General features: G+C 46.2%; 1 protein-coding gene across 1 annotated transcript; it reads right to left on the bottom strand.

Moving 5' to 3' along the window:
- Positions 1-18911: 18911 nt before the first annotated feature.
- LOC121005498 (homeobox protein vent1-like) lies at positions 18912-20409 on the bottom strand. Its single transcript, XM_040438266.1, has 3 exons — positions 19938-20409; positions 19499-19749; positions 18912-19280 (listed from the first exon to the last, which is right to left on the bottom strand). Exons 1-3 carry the CDS (start codon positions 20407-20409, stop codon positions 18912-18914), a joined length of 1092 nt encoding a protein of 363 aa, XP_040294200.1.
- Between the last annotated feature and the right edge of the window lie 492 nt (positions 20410-20901).

The raw sequence follows: 20901 nt of genomic DNA, 5'->3' as shown, positions 1-20901 counted from the left end.
CCTGGGGATGACTTGTCTGGGGGTGAACCCATGCAGCTGGGGTTTGCTCGCCTGTCCGAGGGGGAGAGGGCACTCCGGAGACGCGAGGGCCGATGCATGTACTGTGGTCTCGGTGGGCATTTTCGGTTGGCATGTCCGAACCGTCCGGGAAAACACTCGTACCTGAGATCCTGTCGGGGGCAGATCTTGGGTGGAGTCTCCTCGTCCCCGGTTTCCCGTGTTGACAAACCACTGATCACTGTTGTCCTCTCCTGGGTCGGGGGCTCGGTGACGACCCAGGCGTTGGTGGACTCTGGTGCTGGTGGTTTGTTCATTGATAGTGTGTTCGCTGCCGCCAATTCCATTCCTCTGCAGGCTCGAGGTTCCCCACTGGCTCTTGAGGCGATAGACGGCAGACCCCTTCTGCCGCCACACGTGACTCATGAGACCCTTCCAGTGGGGATAGCCATTGGTGCCGTTCACAGAGAGTCGGTCTGTCTCCAGGTTATTTCGTCTCCACACTACTCGGTGGTCTTGGGGTACCCCTGGCTCCAGAGGCATAATCCGACTTTCGATTGGAGATCGGTCGAGATCCTCTCGTGGTCACCGCAGTGTGGGGCTAGTTGCATCCATGGGCCTGTCAAGTTGCTGTGTACTTCCTCGGACTCTCTGTTGCCTCCTGAATACGAGGAGTACCGGGATGTATTCGATAAGGTGCGCGCGGTTGCCCTACCTCCGCACCGCCCATACGATTGTGCCATAGAGTTACAATCTGGTGCCGTTCCTCCTCGTGGCAAAGTCTATCCACTGTCGGTAGCGGAGAATGAGGCCATGGAGGAGTACGTGAGGGAGGCGCTTTCACGCGGACACATTCGCAAATCTTCGTCCCCGGCAGGGGCTGGATTTTTCTTTGTGAAAAAGAAGGGCGGTGAGTTGAGGCCTTGCATCGATTACAGGGGTCTCAATCGCATCACGATCAAGAACGCTTACCCGATACCCTTGATTTCCGAGCTGTTCGATCGCCTTAAAGGGGCCACGGTCTTTACCAAACTCGACCTGAGGGCGGCATATAACCTGGTAAGGATCAAGGCGGGCGATGAGTGGAAGACCGCGTTTAACACCAGGACCGGTCATTATGAATCCTTGGTTATGCCCTTTGGGTTGTGCAATGCGCCCGCAGTCTTTCAGGAATTCATCAACGATGTTTTCCGTGACCTGTTGCAGCAGTGTGTGGTGGTCTATTTGGATGACATCTTGGTATATTCTGAATCCATGGAGGTCCACATTCTGGATGTCAGACGAGTGTTGCAACGGTTACGAGAGAACAAGCTGTTCGGTAAGCTTGAGAAATGCGAATTTCACCGATCCCAGGTAACCTTCTTAGGTTACATCATTTCCGCTGAGGGGTTCTCCATGGATCCTGAGAAGGTTTCGGCTGTCTTACAGTGGCCCCAGCCCAGTGGTCTTCGTTCCCTGCAGCGCTTTTTGGGCTTCGCCAATTATTATCGGAAGTTCATCAGGGACTTTTCCATGCTGGCCAAGCCTCTCACGGATCTGACCAGGAAGGGCAGTAATTCCCAGGTCTGGCCGCTCGAGGCCATCCGAGCTTTTGAGGCCCTAAAGTCCGCCTTTGTGTCGGCTCCGATTCTGTCGCATCCCAACCCTGGGTTGCCCTTTGTCCTCGAGGTGGACGCGTCTGAGACAGGAGTAGGCGCCCTTCTGTCTCAGCGTAGAACACCAGAGGGTCCTCTGCTTCCTTGTGGGTTTTACTCCCGGAAACTGTCTTCCGCGGAGTGCAACTATCAGATTGGTGACAGGGAGTTATTGGCCATCGTGCAGGCCCTTAAAGAATGGAGGCACTTGCTCGAGGGTTCGGTGGTTCCGGTTCTCATCCTGACGGACCACAAGAATCTGACCTACCTTTCTGAGGCCAAGAGATTGACACCACGTCAGGCCAGATGGGCTCTGTTCTTGTCACGTTTTAATTACGTGGTCTCCTACCTACCCGGTTCCAAGAACATCAGGGCGGATGCCTTATCACGGCAGTACTCCGAGCTGTCCAGGGAGGAGTCGATTCCGACTTCGGTCATACCTCCGAATCAGATCCTGGCCGCCATTCGCACCAGCCTGACCTCTCCCCTGGGTGAGCAGATTTTGGCGGCTCAATCTGGTGCTCCCTCTGGGAGACCCAACGGCAGATGTTTTGTGCCTGAGGAGTTGCGCACTCGGTTGTTGCGTACCTACCATAACTCCAAGACCGCGGGGCATCCTGGAAAGAATCAGCTGTCCTGGGCTGTTTCACGTCTGTTCTGGTGGCCTTCCCTACGTTCCGACATCGCCGCATATGTAGCGGCATGCTCCGTTTGTGCCCAGAGTAAGTCCCCTCGGCACCTTCCGTTGGGCCTTCTGCAACCCATAGCCACCGGGGAGCGCCCATGGTCACACCTGGGGATGGATTTCATTGTGGACCTCCCTGCATCCCGAGGCCATACGGTCATTCTCATGATTGTGGATCGGTTTTCTAAAATGTGCCACTGTGTTCCTCTCAAGAAGTTACCCTCTGCACAAGAGTTGGCCACGATTTTTGCCAGGGAGGTCTTCCGGTTGCACGGTTTGCCCAAGGAGATTGTGTCGGATCGGGGGAGTCAGTTTGTGTCCAGGTTCTGGCGCGCCTTTTGCTCCCAGTTGGGGATTGATCTCTCCTTCTCCTCGGCCTACCACCCTCAGTCCAATGGGGCCGCAGAACGATCCAATCAGGCCTTGGAGCAATTCCTTCGTTGCTATGTCTCCGACCACCAAGACAATTGGGTTGACCTCCTGCCTTGGGCTGAGTTTGCCAGGAACACTGCGGTGAACTCTTCCTCTGGGACGTCTCCCTTCATGGCCAATTATGGGTTCCAACCTGCCGTGTTACCGGAGGTATTCTCTCCCCAGGATATTCCGGCTGTGGAGGATCACCTTTCCGTCCTACGTGCTTCTTGGGTACAGATCCAGAAGTCCCTTGAGGTCTCTGCGCAGCGCCAGAGACTCCAGGCTGATCGCAGACGAGCGCCTGCTCCTTCCTACCAGGTCGGAGACTGTGTATGGTTGTCCACCCGCAACCTCAACCTTCGAGTGCCCACTCCCAAGCTGGCACCTCGCTTTGTTGGTCCCTTCCGAGTGCTTCGCAGGGTAAACCCGGTAGCCTATGCCCTTGCGCTTCCTCCTGGCATGCGGATCTCCAACGTGTTTCATGTCTCCCTGTTGAAGCCACTGGTGTGTAATCGTTTCACTTCCTCGGTTCCTCGGCCTCGTCCGGTCCAAGTGGGCAATCGTGAGGAATATGAGGTGAGCAATATCCTGGACTCACGCCTGGTCCGCGGTCGGTTGCAGTTTTTAGTCCATTGGCGTGGTTATGGTCCAGAGGAGCGTTCCTGGGTTCCCTCCGCAGATGTCCATGCTCCTGCCTTGCTCCGAGCCTTCTACGCACGCTTCCCTCAGAAACCGTTTTGTGCTCCGCGGAGGAGGGGCCCTTGAGGGGGAGGTACTGTCATGGTCTTACCTTCTTGCTGTTCTCCTTCGTTTGACATGTGCTGGCGGCCATCTTGGTTTCTGGGTTTCTTGTAGCCTTCCACCCTGCGGCTCCTCCTTCCCACTGGGAGGAGCTGGATGCCTAGCTCATATATATAGGAGGTCTGTGGCTTCAGTTCCTTGCTTGGTCCTCTTGTGTACACATGCTTCTAAGACTGCTGCTGCTTCTGGTTCCTGATCCTGGCTTCGTCTGACTACCCTGCTGGTTCCTGATCCTGGCTTCGTCTGACTACCCTGCTGGTTCCTGATCCTGGCTTCGTCTGACTACCCTTCTGGTTCCTGACCTCTGGCTTCGCAAAGACTCTGCTCGGTTTCACCATCCGTTTGGACTTTTGCTTTACAGCTTTATTTTCAATAAAGCCTTCTTATTTTCTCTTATCTCTTGTTGTACGTCTGGTTCATGGTTCCGTGACAGAAACCCCATGAAATGATCCCTCTACCTCCTCCTCCTCCTGTGCCACATCCTCTTCTATTATCGCCCAAAGTGTTTTTTCAAGGAGGCATAGAAGTGGGATAGTAACGCTGAGAACGGCGTCATTGGCACTGGCCATGTTGGTCGCGTACTCGAAACAGCGCAACAAGGCACACAGGTCTCGCATGAAGGCCCAGTCATTGGTGGTGAAGTGGTGCTGTTCTGCAGAACGACTCACCCGTGCGTGCTGCAGCTGAAACTCCACTATCGCCTGTTGCTGCTCGCACAGTCTGGCCAGCATGTGCAAGGTGGAGTTCCAACTTGTGGGCACGTCCCATATGAGGCAGTGAGCGGGAAGGCGAAGTTATGCTGCAGCACTGACAGGCGAGCAGCAGCAGGATGAGAACGCCGAAAGCGCGCACAGACGGCCCACACTTTCTGCAGCAGCTCTGACATATCTGGGTAATTTTTTAGGAACCTCTGCACCACCAAATTTAGCACATGCGCCAGGCAAGGGATGTGATTCAAACCGGCTAGTCCCAGAGCTGCTACGAGATTTCGCCCATTATCGCACACCACCAGGCCGGGCTTGAGGCTCACTGGAACCAACCACTCATCAGTCTGTTGTTCCATGCCCGTCCACAGCTCCTGCGTGGTGTAGGGTTTGTCCCCCAAACAGATAAGTTTTAAAACTGCCTGCTGTCTTTTTCCCCTGGCTGTGCTGAAGTTGGTGGTGAAGATGTTACGCTGGACCGGATAAGGTGGCGGTAGAGGATGAGTAAGCGGAGTAGGAGGAGAAAGTAACAGGAGGCAAAGAGAAGGGCCCTGCAATCCTCGGTGGTGGAAGGATATGCGCCAAACTGCTATCCGCCTCAGGCCCAGCCGCCACTGCATTTATCCAGTGTGCTGTTAGGGAGATATAATGTCCATGACCATGCTTACTGGTCCACCTGTCCGTAATTAGGTGGACCTTGCCTCAGGTGGCGTTGCGCAGTGCACACCTGATTTTGTCCCCCACTTGGTTGTGCAGGGAAGGGATGGCTCACCTGGAAAATTATTGCCGGCTGGGCACGACGTACTGTGGGACAGCCACTGCCATAAGGCTTTTAAAACTCTCTGTCTCCACCAGAGGGAATGACAGGATTTCAAAGGCCAGTAATTTTGAAATGCTGGCATTTAGGGCCAGGGGTCGCGGGTGGGTAAGGGGGTAATTCCTCTTTCGCTCCAGTATTTGGGAGATAGAGAGTTGAACGCTTCCATGGGACATTGTGGAGATGCTTGGAGACCCAGGTAGTGGCATTGCTGGCAGATCCTCTGTTTGCGGGGTGGCAGGTGCCACTGTCACTCCAGAGGTGGATGAAGAGGCCAAAACTGCAGCAGAAGAGGAAGCAGGAGGAGCCAGAGACCTTTCTTTGTTTTTGAGGTGTCTACTCCACTGCAGATCAAGCTTTGCACTTAGATGCCTGGTCATGCAGGTTGTGCTCAGGTTGAGAACGTTTATGCCTCGCTTCAGGCTCTGATTGCACAGCGTGCAAACCACTCGTGTCTTGTCGTCTGCACATTGTCTGAAGAACTGCCACGCCAGGGAACTCCTTGGAGCTGGCTTTGGTGTGCTCGGTCCCTTGGTGAGTTGGGCAGTAGCAGGCGTACTGTCTAGGGGACGGCCGCTTCGCTTTTGCACCCTGCTCTTTCTTCTGCTGTGCTGGTGGCTCTGTGCGACCACTGCCTCTTCCTCCGAACTACACAGGTCACTCGCATGACCTTGATTCCATGTGGGGTCGAGGACCTCATCGTCCTCCACATCATCTTCCACCCAGTCTTTACCCCTGCCCTCCTTGTCGGTCTGCACACTGCAGAAAGCCCCAGCAGTTGGCACCTGTGTTTCGTCATCATCCGAGACGTGCTGCGGAGGTCCTCCCATGTACTCATCCTGAAACATAAGTGGTTGGGCATCTCTTCCACTTCTGGTGCAGGGCTATGTGGATGGCCCTGGGAAGCCTTGCTAGCAGAGTCATCAAAAAGCAGAAGAGACTGCTCCATGACTTGGGGCTCAGACTGGCTGATTTGCAAGGGGGTGAGGTGAAGGACTGATAGACATGGGCTGCAGGTGCCAACTCTAATCTTTCAGCAGGAGACTGGGTGGGAGACATCGTGAAGGAACTGGAGGCACTGTCAGCCACCCAATCTACTATCGCCTGTACTTGTTCTGGCCTCACCATTCGTAGAGCTGCATTCGGCCCTACCAAATAACACTAAAGGTTCTGTCACCTACTCGCACCTGAGGAAGGTGTTTCATTTATGCGTGTAGCTGGCACAGATCAACCACGTCCTCTCCCTGCAACAGGAGCTCCACCAGCAGCACCACAACCGAGGCCACATCCCTTATTTGACGCTCTCCTCATTCTTTGCGTTCGCCCACCAAACTAACAGATGGTTTATGTCAGGCGACAATGTAACTGCCAATAGTCAACAATTAAGTTCACTGACAGTAAGACAGTGCTGGTGTCATAAAGAGGAAACATTTCTTGAGGTCAAGCAACAGTGTGACAGGCGAATTTTATACAATTACTTCACGGTCCCAAAATACGTTAAATTGTCAACCAACAATTGAACTGCAGTATTGACTGGTTGTATTAGACTGTGACAATGCAGCAAAGGCCCCAAAAGTAGGGTCTTGCCCAAAATGGTTGCTTTGTTTAAACCCAGTATATAATTGCAGTATTTAAACCTTATATTTCACTGTGACAAATGCAGCAAATGCCCCAATGTCTTTAAAAAAATTGGTGTCACAAATGCAACAAAGGCCGCAAATGTATTATCTTGCCCAAAATTGTTTTTTTTTTAAAACCAGAATATAACAGCAGTATCTAACGCTAGTATTTGACTGTGACAAATGCAGCAAAGGCCCCAGATGAAGGGTCTTGCAAAATTTTTTTGTTTTTTTAAAACCAGAATATAACAGCAGTATTTAAAGTTTGTATTTGACTGTCACAAATGCAACAAAGGCCGCAAATGTATTATCCTGCCCAAAATGGGTGTTTTTTTAATACCAAAATATAACAGCAGTTTCTACCGCTTGTATTGGACTGTCAGAAATGCAACAACGGCCCCAAATGTAGGGTCTTGCCAAAAATTTGTGTTTTTTTAAACCCAGAATATAATTGCAGTATTTAAAGCTTGTATTTCACTGTGACAAATGCAGCAAAGGCCCCAGATGTAGGGTATTGCAAAAATTTGTGTTTTTTTAAACCCAGAATATAATTGCAGTATTTAAAGCTTGTATTTCACTGTGACAAATGCAGCAAAGGCCTTAAATGTAGGGTCTTGCCAAAAATGGTTGTTTTTTTTAAACCCAGAATATAACAGCAGTATCTAACACTAATATTGGACTGCCAGAAATGCAGTGAAGGCCCCAAATGTAGGGTCTTGCCAAAAATGTGTGTTTTTTTTAAACCCAGAATATAATTGCAGTATTTAAAGCTTGTATTTCACTGTGACAAATGCAGCAAAGGCCCCAGATGTAGGGTCTTGCCAAAAATGGGTGTTTTTTTAAACCCAGAATATAATTGCAGTATTTAAAGCTTGTATTTCACTGTGACAAATGCAGCAAAGGCCCCAGATGTAGGGTATTGCAAAAAAATGGGTGTTTTTTTTTAAACCCAGAATATAACAGCAGTATCTAATACTTGTATTTGACTGTCACAAATACATATACAGTCCTGATCAAAAGTTTAAGACCACTTGAAAAATGGCAAAAAATCATATTTAGCATGGCTGGATCTTAACCACCAGTGCTTAAACACCCTGAAAGACCAGGCCACTTTTTACACTTCTGACCTACACTACTTTCACCGTTTATTGCTCGGTCATGCAACTTACCACCCAAATGAATTTTACCTCCTTTTCTTCTCACTAATAGAGCTTTCATTTGGTGGTATTTCATTGCTGCTGACATTTTTACTTTTTTTGTTATTAATCGAAATTTAACGATTTTTTTGCAAAAAAATGACATTTTTCACTTTCAGTTGTAAAATTTTGCAAAAAAAACGAGATCTATATATAAATTTTGCTCTAAATTTATTGTTCTACATGTCTTTGATAAAAAAAAAATGTTTGGGTAAAAAAAAAAAATGGTTTGGGTAAAAGTTATAGCGTTTACAAACTATGGTACAAAAATGTGAATTTCCGCTTTTTGAAGCAGCTCTGACTTTCTGAGCACCTGTCATGTTTCCTGAGGTTCTACAATGCCCAGACAGTACAAACACCCCACAAATGACCCCATTTCGGAAAGTAGACACCCTAAGGTATTCGCTGATGGGCATAGTGAGTTCATAGAACTTTTTATTTTTTGTCACAAGTTAGCGGAAAATGATGATTTTTTTTTTTTTCTTACAAAGTCTCATATTCCACTAACTTGTGACAAAAAATAAAAAGTTCTATGAACTCACTATGCCCATCACGAAATACCTTGGGGTCTCTTCTTTCCAAAATGGGGTCACTTGTGGGGTAGTTATACTGCCCTGGCATTCTAAGGGCCCAAATGTGTGGTAAGGAGTTTGAAATCAAATTCTGTAAAAAATGACCAGTGAAATCCGAAAGGTGCTCTTTGGAATATGGGCCCCTTTGCCCACCTAGGCTGCAAAAAAGTGTCACACATCTGGTATCTCTGTATTCAGGAGAAGTTGAGGAATGTGTTTTGGGGTGTCTTTTTACATATACCCATGCTGGGTGAGATAAATATCTTGGTCAAATGCCAACTTTGTATAAAAAAATGGGAAAAGTTGTCTTTTGCCAAGATATTTCTCTCACCCAGCATGGGTATATGTAAAATGACACCCCAAAACACATTCCCCAACTTCTCCTGAGTACGGAGATACCAGATGTGTGACACTTTTTTGCAGCCTAGGTGGGCAAAGGGGCCCATATTCCAAAGAGCACCTTTCGGATTTCACTGGTCATTTTTTACAGAATTTGATTTCAAACTCCTTACCACACATTTGGGCCCCTAGAATGCCAGGGCAGTATAACTACCCCACAAGTGACCCCATTTTGGAAAGAAGACACCCCAAGGTATTCGCTGATGGGCATAGTGAGTTCATGGAAGTTTTTATTTTTTGTCACAAGTTAGTGGAATATGAGACTTTGTAAGAAAAAAATAAATAAATAAAAAATCATAATTTTCCACTAACTTGTGACAAAAAATAAAAAATTCTAGGAACTCGCCATGCCCCTCACGGAATACCTTGGGGTGTCTTCTTTCCAAAATGGGGTCACTTGTGGGGTAGTTATACTGCCCTGGCATTTTCCAGGGGCCCTAATGTGTGATAAGTAGGTAAATGACCTGTGAAATCCGAAAGGTGCTCTTTGGAATGTGGGCCCCTTTGCCCACCTAGGCTGCAAAAAAGTGCCACACATGTGGTATCTCCGTACTCGGGAGAAGTTGGGGAATGTGTTTTGGGGTGTTATTTTACATATACCCATGCTGGGTGAGAGAAATATCTTGGCAAAAGACAACTTTTCCCATTTTTTTATACAAAGTTGGCATTTGACCAAGATATTTATCTCACCCAGCATGGGTATATGTAAAAAGACACCCCAAAACACATTCCTCAACTTCTCCTGAATACAGAGATACCAGATGTGTGACACTTTTTTGCAGCCTAGGTGGGCAAAGGGGCCCATATTCCAAAGAGCACCTTTCGGATTTCACTGGTCATTTTTTACAGAATTTGATTTCAAACTCCTTACCACACATTTGGGCCCCTAGAATGCCAGGGCAGTATAACTACCCCACAAGTGACTCCATTTTGGAAAGAAGACACCCCAAGGTATTCGCTGATGGGCATAGTGAGTTCATGGAAGTTTTTATTTTTTGTCACAAGTTAGTGGAATATGAGACTTTGTAAGAAAAAAATAAATAAAAAAAAAATCATCATTTTCCACTAACTTGTGACAAAAAATAAAAAATTCTAGGAACTCGCCATGCCCCTCACGGAATACCTTGGGGTGTCTTCTTTCCAAAATGGGGTCACTTGTGGGGTAGTTATATAACCCTGGCATTTTCCAGGGGCCCTAATGTGTGGTAAGTAGTTAAATGACCTGTGAAATCCGAAAGGTGCTCTTTGGAATGTGGGCCCCTTTGCCCACCTAGGCTGCAAAAAAGTGCCACACATGTGGTATCTCCGTACTCGGGAGAAGTTGGGGAATGTGTTTTGGGGTGTCATTTTACATATACCCATGCTGGGTGAGAGAAATATCTTGGCAAAAGACAACTTTTCCCATTTTTTTATACAAAGTTGGCATTTGACCAAGATATTTATCTCACCCAGCATGGGTATATGTAAAAAGACACCCCAAAACACATTCCTCAACTTCTCCTGAATACAGAGATACCAGATGTGTGACACTTTTTTGCAGCCTAGGTGGGCAAAGGGGCCCATATTCCAAAGAGCACCTTTCGGATTTCACTGGTCATTTTTTACAGAATTTGATTTCAAACTCCTTACCACACATTTGGGCCCCTAGAATGCCAGGGCAGTATAACTACCCCACAAGTGACTCCATTTTGGAAAGAAGACACCCCAAGGTATTCGCTGATGGGCATAGTGAGTTCATGGAAGTTTTTATTTTTTGTCACAAGTTAGTGGAATATGAGACTTTGTAAGAAAAAATAAAATAAAAAAAAAATCATCATTTTCCACTAACTTGTGACAAAAAATAAAAAATTCTAGGAACTCGCCATGCCCCTCACGGAATACCTTGGGGTGTCTTCTTTCCAAAATGGGGTCACTTGTGGGGTAGTTATACTGCCCTGGCATTTTCCAGGGGCCCTAATGTGTGGTAAGTAGGTAAATGACCTGTGAAATCCGAAAGGTGCTCTTTGGAATGTGGGCCCCTTTGCCCACCTAGGCTGCAAAAAAGTGCCACACATGTGGTATCTCCGTACTCGGGAGAAGTTGGGGAATGTGTTTTGGGGTGTCATTTTACATATACCCATGCTGGGTGAGATAAATATCTTGGTCAAATGCCAACTTTGTATAAAAAAATGGGAAAAGTTGTCTTTTGCCAAGATATTTCTCTCACCCAGCATGGGTATATGTAAAATGACACCCCAAAACACATTCCCCAACTTCTCCTGAGTATGGCGATACCAGATGTGTGACACTTTTTTGCAGCCTAAATGCGCAAAGGGGCCCACATTCCTTTTATGAGTGCATTTTTAGACATTTGGATACCAGACTTCTTCTCACGCTTTAGGGCCCCTAGAATGCCAGGGCAGTATAAATACCCCACATGTGACCCCATTTTGGAAAGAAGACACCCCAAGGTATTCAATGAGGGGCATGGCGAGTTCATCGAAATTTTTTTTTTTTGGCACAAGTTAGCGGAAATTGATTTTATTTATTTTTTTCTCACAAAGTCTCCCTTTCCGCTAACTTGGGACAAAAATTTCAATCTTTCATGGACTCAATATGCCCCTCACGGAATACCTGGGGGTGTCTTCTTTCCGAAATGGGGTCACATGTGTGGTATTTATACTGCCCTGGCATTCTAGGGGCCCTAAAGCGTGAGAAGAAGTCTGGAATATAAATGTCTAAAAATTTTTACGCATTTGGATTCCGTGAGGGGTATGGGGAGTTCATGTGAGATTTTATTTTTTGACACAAGTTAGTGGAATATGAGACTTTGTAAGAAAAAAAAAAAAAATTCCGCTAACTTGGGCCAAAAAAAATGTCTGAATGGAGCCTTACAGAGGGGTGATCAATGACAGGGGGGGTGATCAATGACAGGGGGGTGATCAATGACAGGGGGGTGATCAGGGAGTCTATATGGGGTGATCACCACAGTCATTGATCATGCCCCTGTAAGGCTCCATTCAGACGTCCGTGTGCGTTTTGCGGATCCGATCCATCTATCAGTGGATCCGTAAAAATCATGCGGACGTCTGAATGGAGCTTTACAGGGGTGTGATCAATGACAGGGGGGTAATCAATGACAGGGGGGTGATCACCACAGTCATTGATCATGCCCCTGTAAGGCTCCATTCAGACGTCCGTGTGCGTTTTGCGGATCCGATCCATCTATCAGTGGATCCGTAAAAATCATGCGGACGTCTGAATGGAGCTTTACAGGGGGTTGATCAATGACAGGGGGGTAATCAATGACTAGGGGGTTGATCAGGGAGTCTATATGGGGTGATCACCACAGTCATTGATCATGCCCCTGTAAGGCTCCATTCGGACGTCCGTGTGCGTTTTGCGGATCCGATCCATCTATCAGTGGATCCGTAAAAATCATGCGGACGTCTGAATGGAGCTTTACAGGGGGGTGATCAATGACAGAGGGGTAATCAATGACAGGGGGGTGATCAGGGAGTCTATATGGGGTGATCACCACAGTCATTGATCATGCCCCTGTAAGGCTCCATTCAGACGTCCGTGTGCGTTTTGCGGATCCGATCCATCTATCAGTGGATCCGTAAAAATCATGCGGACGTCTGAATGGAGCTTTACAGGGGGGTGATCAATGACAGGGGTGTAATCAATGACAGGGGGGTGATCAGGGAGTCTATATGGGGTGATCACCACAGTCATTGATCATGCCCCTGTAAGGCTCCATTCAGACGTCCGTGTGCGTTTTGCGGATCCGATCCATCTATCAGTGGATCCGTAAAAATCATGCGGACGTCTGAATGGAGCTTTACAGGGGTGTGATCAATGACAGGGGGGTAATCAATGACAGGGGGGTGATCACCACAGTCATTGATCATGCCCCTGTAAGGCTCCATTCAGACGTCCGTGTGCGTTTTGCGGATCCGATCCATCTATCAGTGGATCCGTAAAAATCATGCGGACGTCTGAATGGAGCTTTACAGGGGGTTGATCAATGACAGGGGGGTAATCAATGACAGGGGGTTGATCAGGGAGTCTATATGGGGTGATCACCACAGTCATTGATCATGCCCCTGTAAGGCTCCATTCAGACGTCCGTGTGCGTTTTGCGGATCCGATCCATCTATCAGTGGATCCGTAAAAATCATGCGGACGTCTGAATGGAGCTTTACAGGGGGGTGATCAATGACAGGGGGGTAATCAATGACAGGGGGGTGATCAGGGAGTCTATATGGGGTGATCACCACAGTCATTGATCATGCCCCTGTAAGGCTCCATTCAGACGTCCGTGTGCGTTTTGCGGATCCGATCCATCTATCAGTGGATTCGTAAAAATCATGCGGACGTCTGAATGGAGCTTTACAGGGGGGTGATCAATGACAGGGGTGTAATCAATGACAGGGGGGTGATCAGGGAGTCTATATGGGGTGATCACCACAGTCATTGATCATGCCCCTGTAAGGCTCCATTCAGACGTCCGTGTGCGTTTTGCGGATCCGATCCATCTATCAGTGGATCCGTAAAAATCATGCGGACGTCTGAATGGAGCTTTACAGGGGTGTGATCAATGACAGGGGGGTAATCAATGACAGGGGGGTGATCAGGGAGTCTATATGGGGTGATCAGGGGTGATCAAGGGTGAATAAGGGGTTAATAAGTGACGGGGGGGGTGTAGTGTAGTGTGGTGCTTGGTGCAACATATTACTGAGCTACCTGTGTCCTCTGGTGGTCGATCCAAACAAAGGGGACCACCAGAGGACCAGGTAGCAGGTATATTAGACGCTGTTATCATAACAGCGTCTAATATACCTGTTAGGGGTTAAAAAAATCACATCTCCAGCCTGCCAGCGAACGATCGCCGCTGGCAGGCTGGAGATCCACTTTCTTACCTTCCGTTCCTGTGAGCGCGCGCGCCTGTGTGCGCGCGTTCACAGGAAATCTCGGCCATCGCGAGAGGACGCGCCGGCGCGGAATGAATCAACCACCTCCAGGACGCGTCTGTGCGTACAGCGGTCCGGAGGTGGTTAACAAAGTTCCAAGTAGAGCTTCAACATGCAACAAGAAGAAATGGGAGTGAGACAAAACATTTTTTGAGCATTCAGTTTAATGAAAATAACGAATAAACTGAAACTGTTTTTCAGCTGATCAAAAGTTTAGGACCACACCTCCAAAAAAAAGCTAAACCCCCCCAAAACAGAAATCCAACTTCCAAACATGAACTCAGTAATGAGAAGCTCCGCCGTTATTGTTTATCACTTCAAAAATTCTTTTTCGGCATGCTTGATGCAAGCGTTTCCATGAGGTGAGTGGGAACATTTCTCCAAGTGGTGAAGACGGCCGCACGAAGGCCATCTACTGTCTGGAACTGTTGTCCATTTTTGTAAACTTCCCTTGCCATCCATCCCCAAAGGTTCTCAATTGGATTTAGAACAGGGGAACACGCAGGATGGGCCAAAAGAGTGATGTTATTCTCCTGGAAGAAGTCCCTTGTCCTGTGGGCATTGTGTACTGTAATGTTGTCCTGTTGAAAAACCCAGTCGTTACCACACAGACGAGGGCCCTCAGTCATGAGGAATGCTCTCTGCCACATCTGGACATCGGCCAGCGGCCGTTTGACGCCCCTGCACTTCCTGAAGCTCCATTGTTCCACTGAAGAAAAAAGCACCCCAGACCATTATGGCGCCCCCTCCACTGTGGCACGTAGAAAACATCTCAGGTGGGATCTGCTTGTCATGCCAGTAACGTTGGAAACCATCAGAACCATCAAGGTTAAATTTTTTCTCATCAGAGAATCAAACTTTCTTACACCTTTGAATGTCCCATGTTTGGTGCTCTCTTGCAAAGTCCAAATGAGCAGTTTTGTGGCGTTCAAGGAGACAAGGTCTTTGAAGACGTTTTCTGTTTTTGAAGCCCTTCAGTCTCAGATGCCGTCTGATGGTTATGGGGCTGCAGTCAGTACCAGTAAGGGCCTTAATTTAGGTCGAGGATCGTCCAGTGTCTTGACGGACAGCCAATTAGATCCTCCGGCTCAGTGCTGATGAAATTTTTTTGGGTCTTCCACTTGACTTTTTTGTTCCATAACCCTCAGGATCATTTAAGAAATTCCAAATGACTGTCTTACTGCGTCCCACCTCAGCAGCGATGGCGCGCTGTGAGAGACCCTGCTTATGCAGTTCAACAACCCAACCACGTTCAAAAAGGAAGAGTTTTTTTGCCTTTGCCATCACAACGTGTGACTACCTGACAGAAAATGACAATGAATCCACATCTTTGCACAGATTTGGCCTTTTAAAGGCAAGTGGTCCTAAAATTGTGATCAGCTGAAAAACAGCCTGTTTCAGTTTAATCGTTATTTTCAATTAATTAAAAATCAAATTTCTTCTTGTTGCATGTTGAAGCTCTACTTGGAATCTTGTTAAGATCCAACAATGTAAAATATGATTTTTTGCAATTTTTCAAGCGGTCTTAAACTTTTGATCAGGACTGTATAATGTGCTGGGGCACTGAACTTGCACAAAATGGCCGCCGACGCCCACCTAACCAACAGACGGATAAAAGTTATTTTTCTGGGTCACTCGGCTTAGGGCAGAGTAAAAAAATGGTGCAGTGTACCCACAAAACACAGTGCACCCACAAAAAAAAATCGCTGTAGATCGCTGAGTTAACAAGCACTTCTGATAAGAGATTCTTTCCTATTCTCTCCCTCACAGCAGCAGCATCCTATCTCTACACTAGTAAGAGCAGAGTGACGTGCAGCGCTACGTGACTCCAGCTTATATAGAGGCTGGGTCACATGCTGCACTGGCCAATCACAGCAATTCCATTAGTAGGCATGGCTGTGATGGCTTCTAAGGGCACACGAGTAAACAGCCATTCATCAGGTAAAAATATAATTGATGTGGGCACCAAAATCATCGTTCTGGGCCGCAGATCATCCTGTGTAAACAGAGATCATAGCACTAATAAGGTGTTCCCATACCCCAGAGGTGATTACAGCCTTCAGCTATTCTGACTAGCAGGCAATTATCAGGAATGAATGAATGATTTGTTCCCAATAATTTCCTGCTCAGTTATGAGTAGTAGTATGCAGAGTGTGTCCCTTCACAGTCTGTCAGTGCTGCCAGACTATGCAGAGACCCCCCCCCCCCCCCCCCGGCTGGTAACACCCATCTGGACCTTCATGGCAAACAACTAGCAATTCATTCCATTCATAATGGAATATTCTTACTACATAGGGAATGCAAGAAGTTACTAAAACAGACATGCCAGGAGAGGTTACAGGGCCTCTTTAACTTTTTACTAAAGACTTTTCTATTATGGCATGCTTTATGTCCATTGATCTGACCCAACTTCAACTCCTACAACAGTGGTCTTCAAACTATGGCTCCTTAGCTGTCAGGAGCGGATTGGCCATAGAACTTACAGGGAAATTTCCCGGTGGACTGATGCCCATGGGACCGCCAAGCCCCCACCTCTGCCGCTTGCCAGGTAAACAATATAATAAGTGGTAATTAACTCTGTGAGAATCAGGTACTCATGTACCCGGCTTGCAACCTCACATGTCCTCCTGAATCCATCTATGTCCCACATCTCAGCTCCTAAGCACCTTCATCACAGACAACTGGAAGAGGAGGAGAGAAAATGGATGGTGTTGATGGCCAACTCAGAGGGACAGCTTTTGGGGTAATATATTGTGCGGCACTGTGGTATGTGGTATTTTGGGCTGTGGTATTGCTGACCCCCCTACTTTTCTTGCCCCGCCTTCTGTCAATTTAAACCCTCCTACAATATAGGACCACTTTTAGGTATTTTTTTCCAGGGCCATTTTAGGTTCTCAATCTGCCCCTGCCAGCTGTGGTAAAACTATAACTCCCATATCCCAGCATTCCCTGACAGCTAGTAGCTCTAAAGGCAACCATACACAGTAGTGTATCGTTGGCCAAACCTGCCAAGAACAGCAGATTCAGCCAACGGCCTTATGTGTGTGCGGAGCTCCCAATTCTCCCCGACTTCATCCATACATATTAGAATATTTTCTCCCGATCCCTTTGTTCTCTCTGTGGCTAAGCTGCTGCCAGAGGTGTCTAGCAAAAACTTTCTCCCTTATACACATTCATGTTGAGCCAAACATGTGTATGAGACAGCTGGGAGGGAGTCAGGAGAGACAGACTACTGAATGAGTATGGCAGACTTAAGAGCTTGCTGGGAGTTGTAGTCTCACTACAGCTGGAGAGTCACAGGTTGTAGAGCACCGTCTTACTGTATATGGTCGCATTCCAGAATTACATTTAAGCTTCTTTTAGAAGTTAGATTACCACATACGCCCTAAAGTGTATCTCCAGCTACTTCAATAGATTAAAGGGGTTGTGCCACCAGTAATATTGATAACCTATCCTCAGGAAAGGTCATCACTATCTGATCAGTGGGGACATCCACCGATCAGATATTGATGACCTAGCCTGAGGTTAGGTCATCAATATTACTGGCTGCACAACCCCTTTCATTTTAATTTATTTTTTAATATATTTGATTAGGGGCCACTTTATAAGAGCCTGTGGGGACGGACTTCCTAAGCATTAGCCCTCTTAATGGTTACTACAGGTCACCATAATTCTACTGTTGTGTGAAGGGGAAGCTCCATGTAACCTGATGGACCCATTGTAAAGGGCCGATTGTCGGGAAGGAAGCATTCCTTCCTGACAGTCGGCTGCTCATTCTGTGAAGGAGACCACTGCATTTACATGCAGCGATCTCCTTCACAGTATGAGGACAAGGGATCACTATTGCGATCGCTCATCCCCATACAGTTGCACTGCTTCTGGGCGGCAGATCGCTGTTTAGACTGCACGATCTGCTGTCCAAAAACAATAATTTAGATGCCTGACAGGATCACCGGATGAAAGAGCGTTTTGTTCGTTCATCGGGTGATCAGCGGCACAATTAGATGGGCAGATTGTCAGGAATGAGCGTTTGCAGGAACGTTCATTCCCGAAAATCTGCCTCAAATAAATGTAAATCCACATTTAGTCAGTGGTAGTGATGAGCGGCAGGGGTCATATTCGAATTTGCGATATTTCGCAAATATTTTTTAGAATATTTGTCCTATATTCACGAATTCGTTATATTCTGCATTCTTATTTTTTTACGCAAAAATCGACAAGGTAATGATTGCGTTATATGCGAATATTACATGCTCAATACAGGCGTGGGTCAAAAACGAATATATAGCACTATAGAATATAGTGCTATATATTCGTTTTTCCGAATATTCTGCATTTCTTCCATCTGAACACATGATTCCTCCCTGCTACCGGGCCAATGAGTCATTGACCCACAAGCAACTTAAGCAGGGAGGAATCATGTGTTCAGATGGAAAAAAATGCAGAATATTCCAAAAAACTAATATATAGCACTATATTCAATATAGTGCTATATAGTCAATTTTTTTTGAATATTCGTCATTTTTTCCATCTGAAGTGAACACATGATTCCTACCTGCTTCTTTCTTCTGGGCAAATAACTCATTGGCCCGGAAGCAGGGAGGAATCATGTGTTCAGATGGAAAAAATGACAAATATTCGATTTAACGAATATATAGCACTATATTCTAAATATTCGTGAATTCTCAAAGTGCCGATATTCGCGATTAAAATTAGTTATTCGAATACTCGCGCTGAACACTAGTCAGCAGGATCCGATGGCTCTGTTAAGAAAGAACCTATGATGCTAATGTGATCTGAGTCTAATAAACACAGGCGCATTTCACACTTCTATAGAAAAAGAACACAATAACTAATTAACATCTTTTATAAATAAGATCCCAAAACAATTTAAAAAAATCTACTCAAAAAACAGCAATAATGCAAATTTAAATAATTTTATTAAACCATTTAGCAATAAAATTAAATTACAATTTAGCCAATATAATAAAAATCTGGTAACATCTTTACCTATTCAATATGAATAAGAATAACGTTTTGCAAGCAAGTCCATCCTAATGTTTAGTCTTCCTTTACAAAAGAAAGGTAAATGAGAGCTTCTTCCTCAAAAGTCCTAGCTCAGTCATAACTCTCGAATGAGAATAAAGGAGTTTGGTATGCTAATCTTGCAAACTGCTGCTCTTCATGGTGGACAGCAGGGGGCATGAAGGCCTGCTGGGGCAGGTACATCACTTGAACGGACTGTGGGCTGAATGCATTCATTGAGTCGAAAGCAGCAGATGGGCTTTGGTAATTGTAGGACATGGGATCCACCAGAGGGTTCTGAACATGGAGCTGCTGCCCAGAGTGGGTGTACTGGTAGGGTGGCACAGGTTGAGCTGAATACCCATACATACTGTAGAACTGAGCTGGATGAAACTGCACTTGTCTTCCTTCCTGTATTTCACGCTTGTGTTTCATTCTTCTGTTCTGGAACCAAGTTTTTATCTGAAGAAATAAAGAAAGAAACAAGGTTAATATCACATTATAGGAGATATAACAAAACCTTGTTGACCAAGACTAGAGAAGAAATGAAGCTCTGGAAAAATATAACTATACTGTAGGTCCTGTAATTAGATAACGGATCATAACTAAGGAACAAGGAGCTTCATTTAAATTCTCCCCAAACTACATAATACATAACAGTAAAGTAGTAGGGTACATACCTGAACTTCAGACAGTTGGAGCTTGGCTGCAAGTTTGCGTCTCTCTGAGGCCCCCAAGTATCTGTGTTTTTGGAAGGTGTTCTCCAGAGTGGTTATCTGCTCTGTGGTAAATGCTGTTCTTAGTCTCCGGCCTACTTTGCCCTCTTCATCAGATGTGTCACTAGACTCCTCTGCCCCACCACTTATTGGGGTTGTAGCCCTAGAGCAACTGGTTTCACTGTCATAACCAGATTCAGTGCTAGGACTGCAGCCTATCGTAATAAAAAGAAAGTATAATTAGTCAAGAAAGTTCATAAACGTAAGAAAAGCATTAAAGACAAATAACTAGAGATCATTACTACATGACTACACAATGATCTTTTCAGAAGATATTGGCTAAGTTATACCACATATATATTAACAGTTAAATGACTTGCAATTTATGGTATGGTGAACTTACCAGAATGGGAAAAGTCCTCAGTGAAGCTTCTTTGTTCTTGACTTTCATATGACTCTTGGCTAGATGAAGGAACATCTTGAGAGATGTTGGAACCCTGGCTGGAGATGACAAAATTCTCTGATGTATTGTATTGTCCATTGTGAATTGGGCTACATGATGCTTCAATATCTTCCTTAGATAACTTATTGGAGGGAGAGGCTCTTTGGCTATCCAATGTGTAGGATTGAACTTTGTCTTTAGTAGATTGCTCAATGTCCCATAAGTAGAATGATGCATGGTTATTCCCTGGAGATGTCAGCCTCTGGGTTCCTGGATATGGTGCCACATGGGCAATCCTTGGGATTGATCGCATTACTGGGGTCCAAGTATTGCATGTAGTTTGCTGATCCTTTAAGGTCAAGCTGGTCTTCATGTTGTCCTCTCTGTGGCTGCTTTGGGAAAGCCATTCTACTGATGCAAAAGACTTGGCCATCTCATCTGTGTCCTTGTGCTGTGCAAGCTGAGGAGATCCTTGAAATGACTGCAGAGTGGAACACACTGAGTCTTTTTATACCCCATCCCCAGAGAAAGGCATTGCTTGTGTAAACACACATCAAAGAGGAGATCAGTACCACCTAATTGTCATCAATTACCTCAAAGAAAAGGGATTGTGTCCCTGTATTCCCACATACTGCACCACACTGGGGCCTGGCTCCGCTGTGTCTGGCTTCAGTTGGCTCTCCCAGTAGTGGCTGATTTACATTAAATGACACATCCTTCCCTATATGTAGATTGATCTGCCTGTAAATCTCACATTGGTAAGCAATCATCTCCAGAGCCAAAAGCTCTCTATAATAGCCACAAATGATCCATGTCTATGAAAAATATCATCACGTCTAAATTGAGGACAATTTTAAGCAACTGAATGGAATGTTTTATTTGGAATCTCAAAATTTTGGTAGGTAAAATTCATGGATATTATCAG

This window comes from Bufo bufo, chromosome 6 (assembly GCF_905171765.1).
Source record: "Bufo bufo chromosome 6, aBufBuf1.1, whole genome shotgun sequence".
Classification (NCBI taxonomy): domain Eukaryota; kingdom Metazoa; phylum Chordata; class Amphibia; order Anura; family Bufonidae; genus Bufo; species Bufo bufo.
Note: the sequence above shows the minus strand (reverse complement) of the source record. Positions and strands in the feature narration are given on the sequence as shown.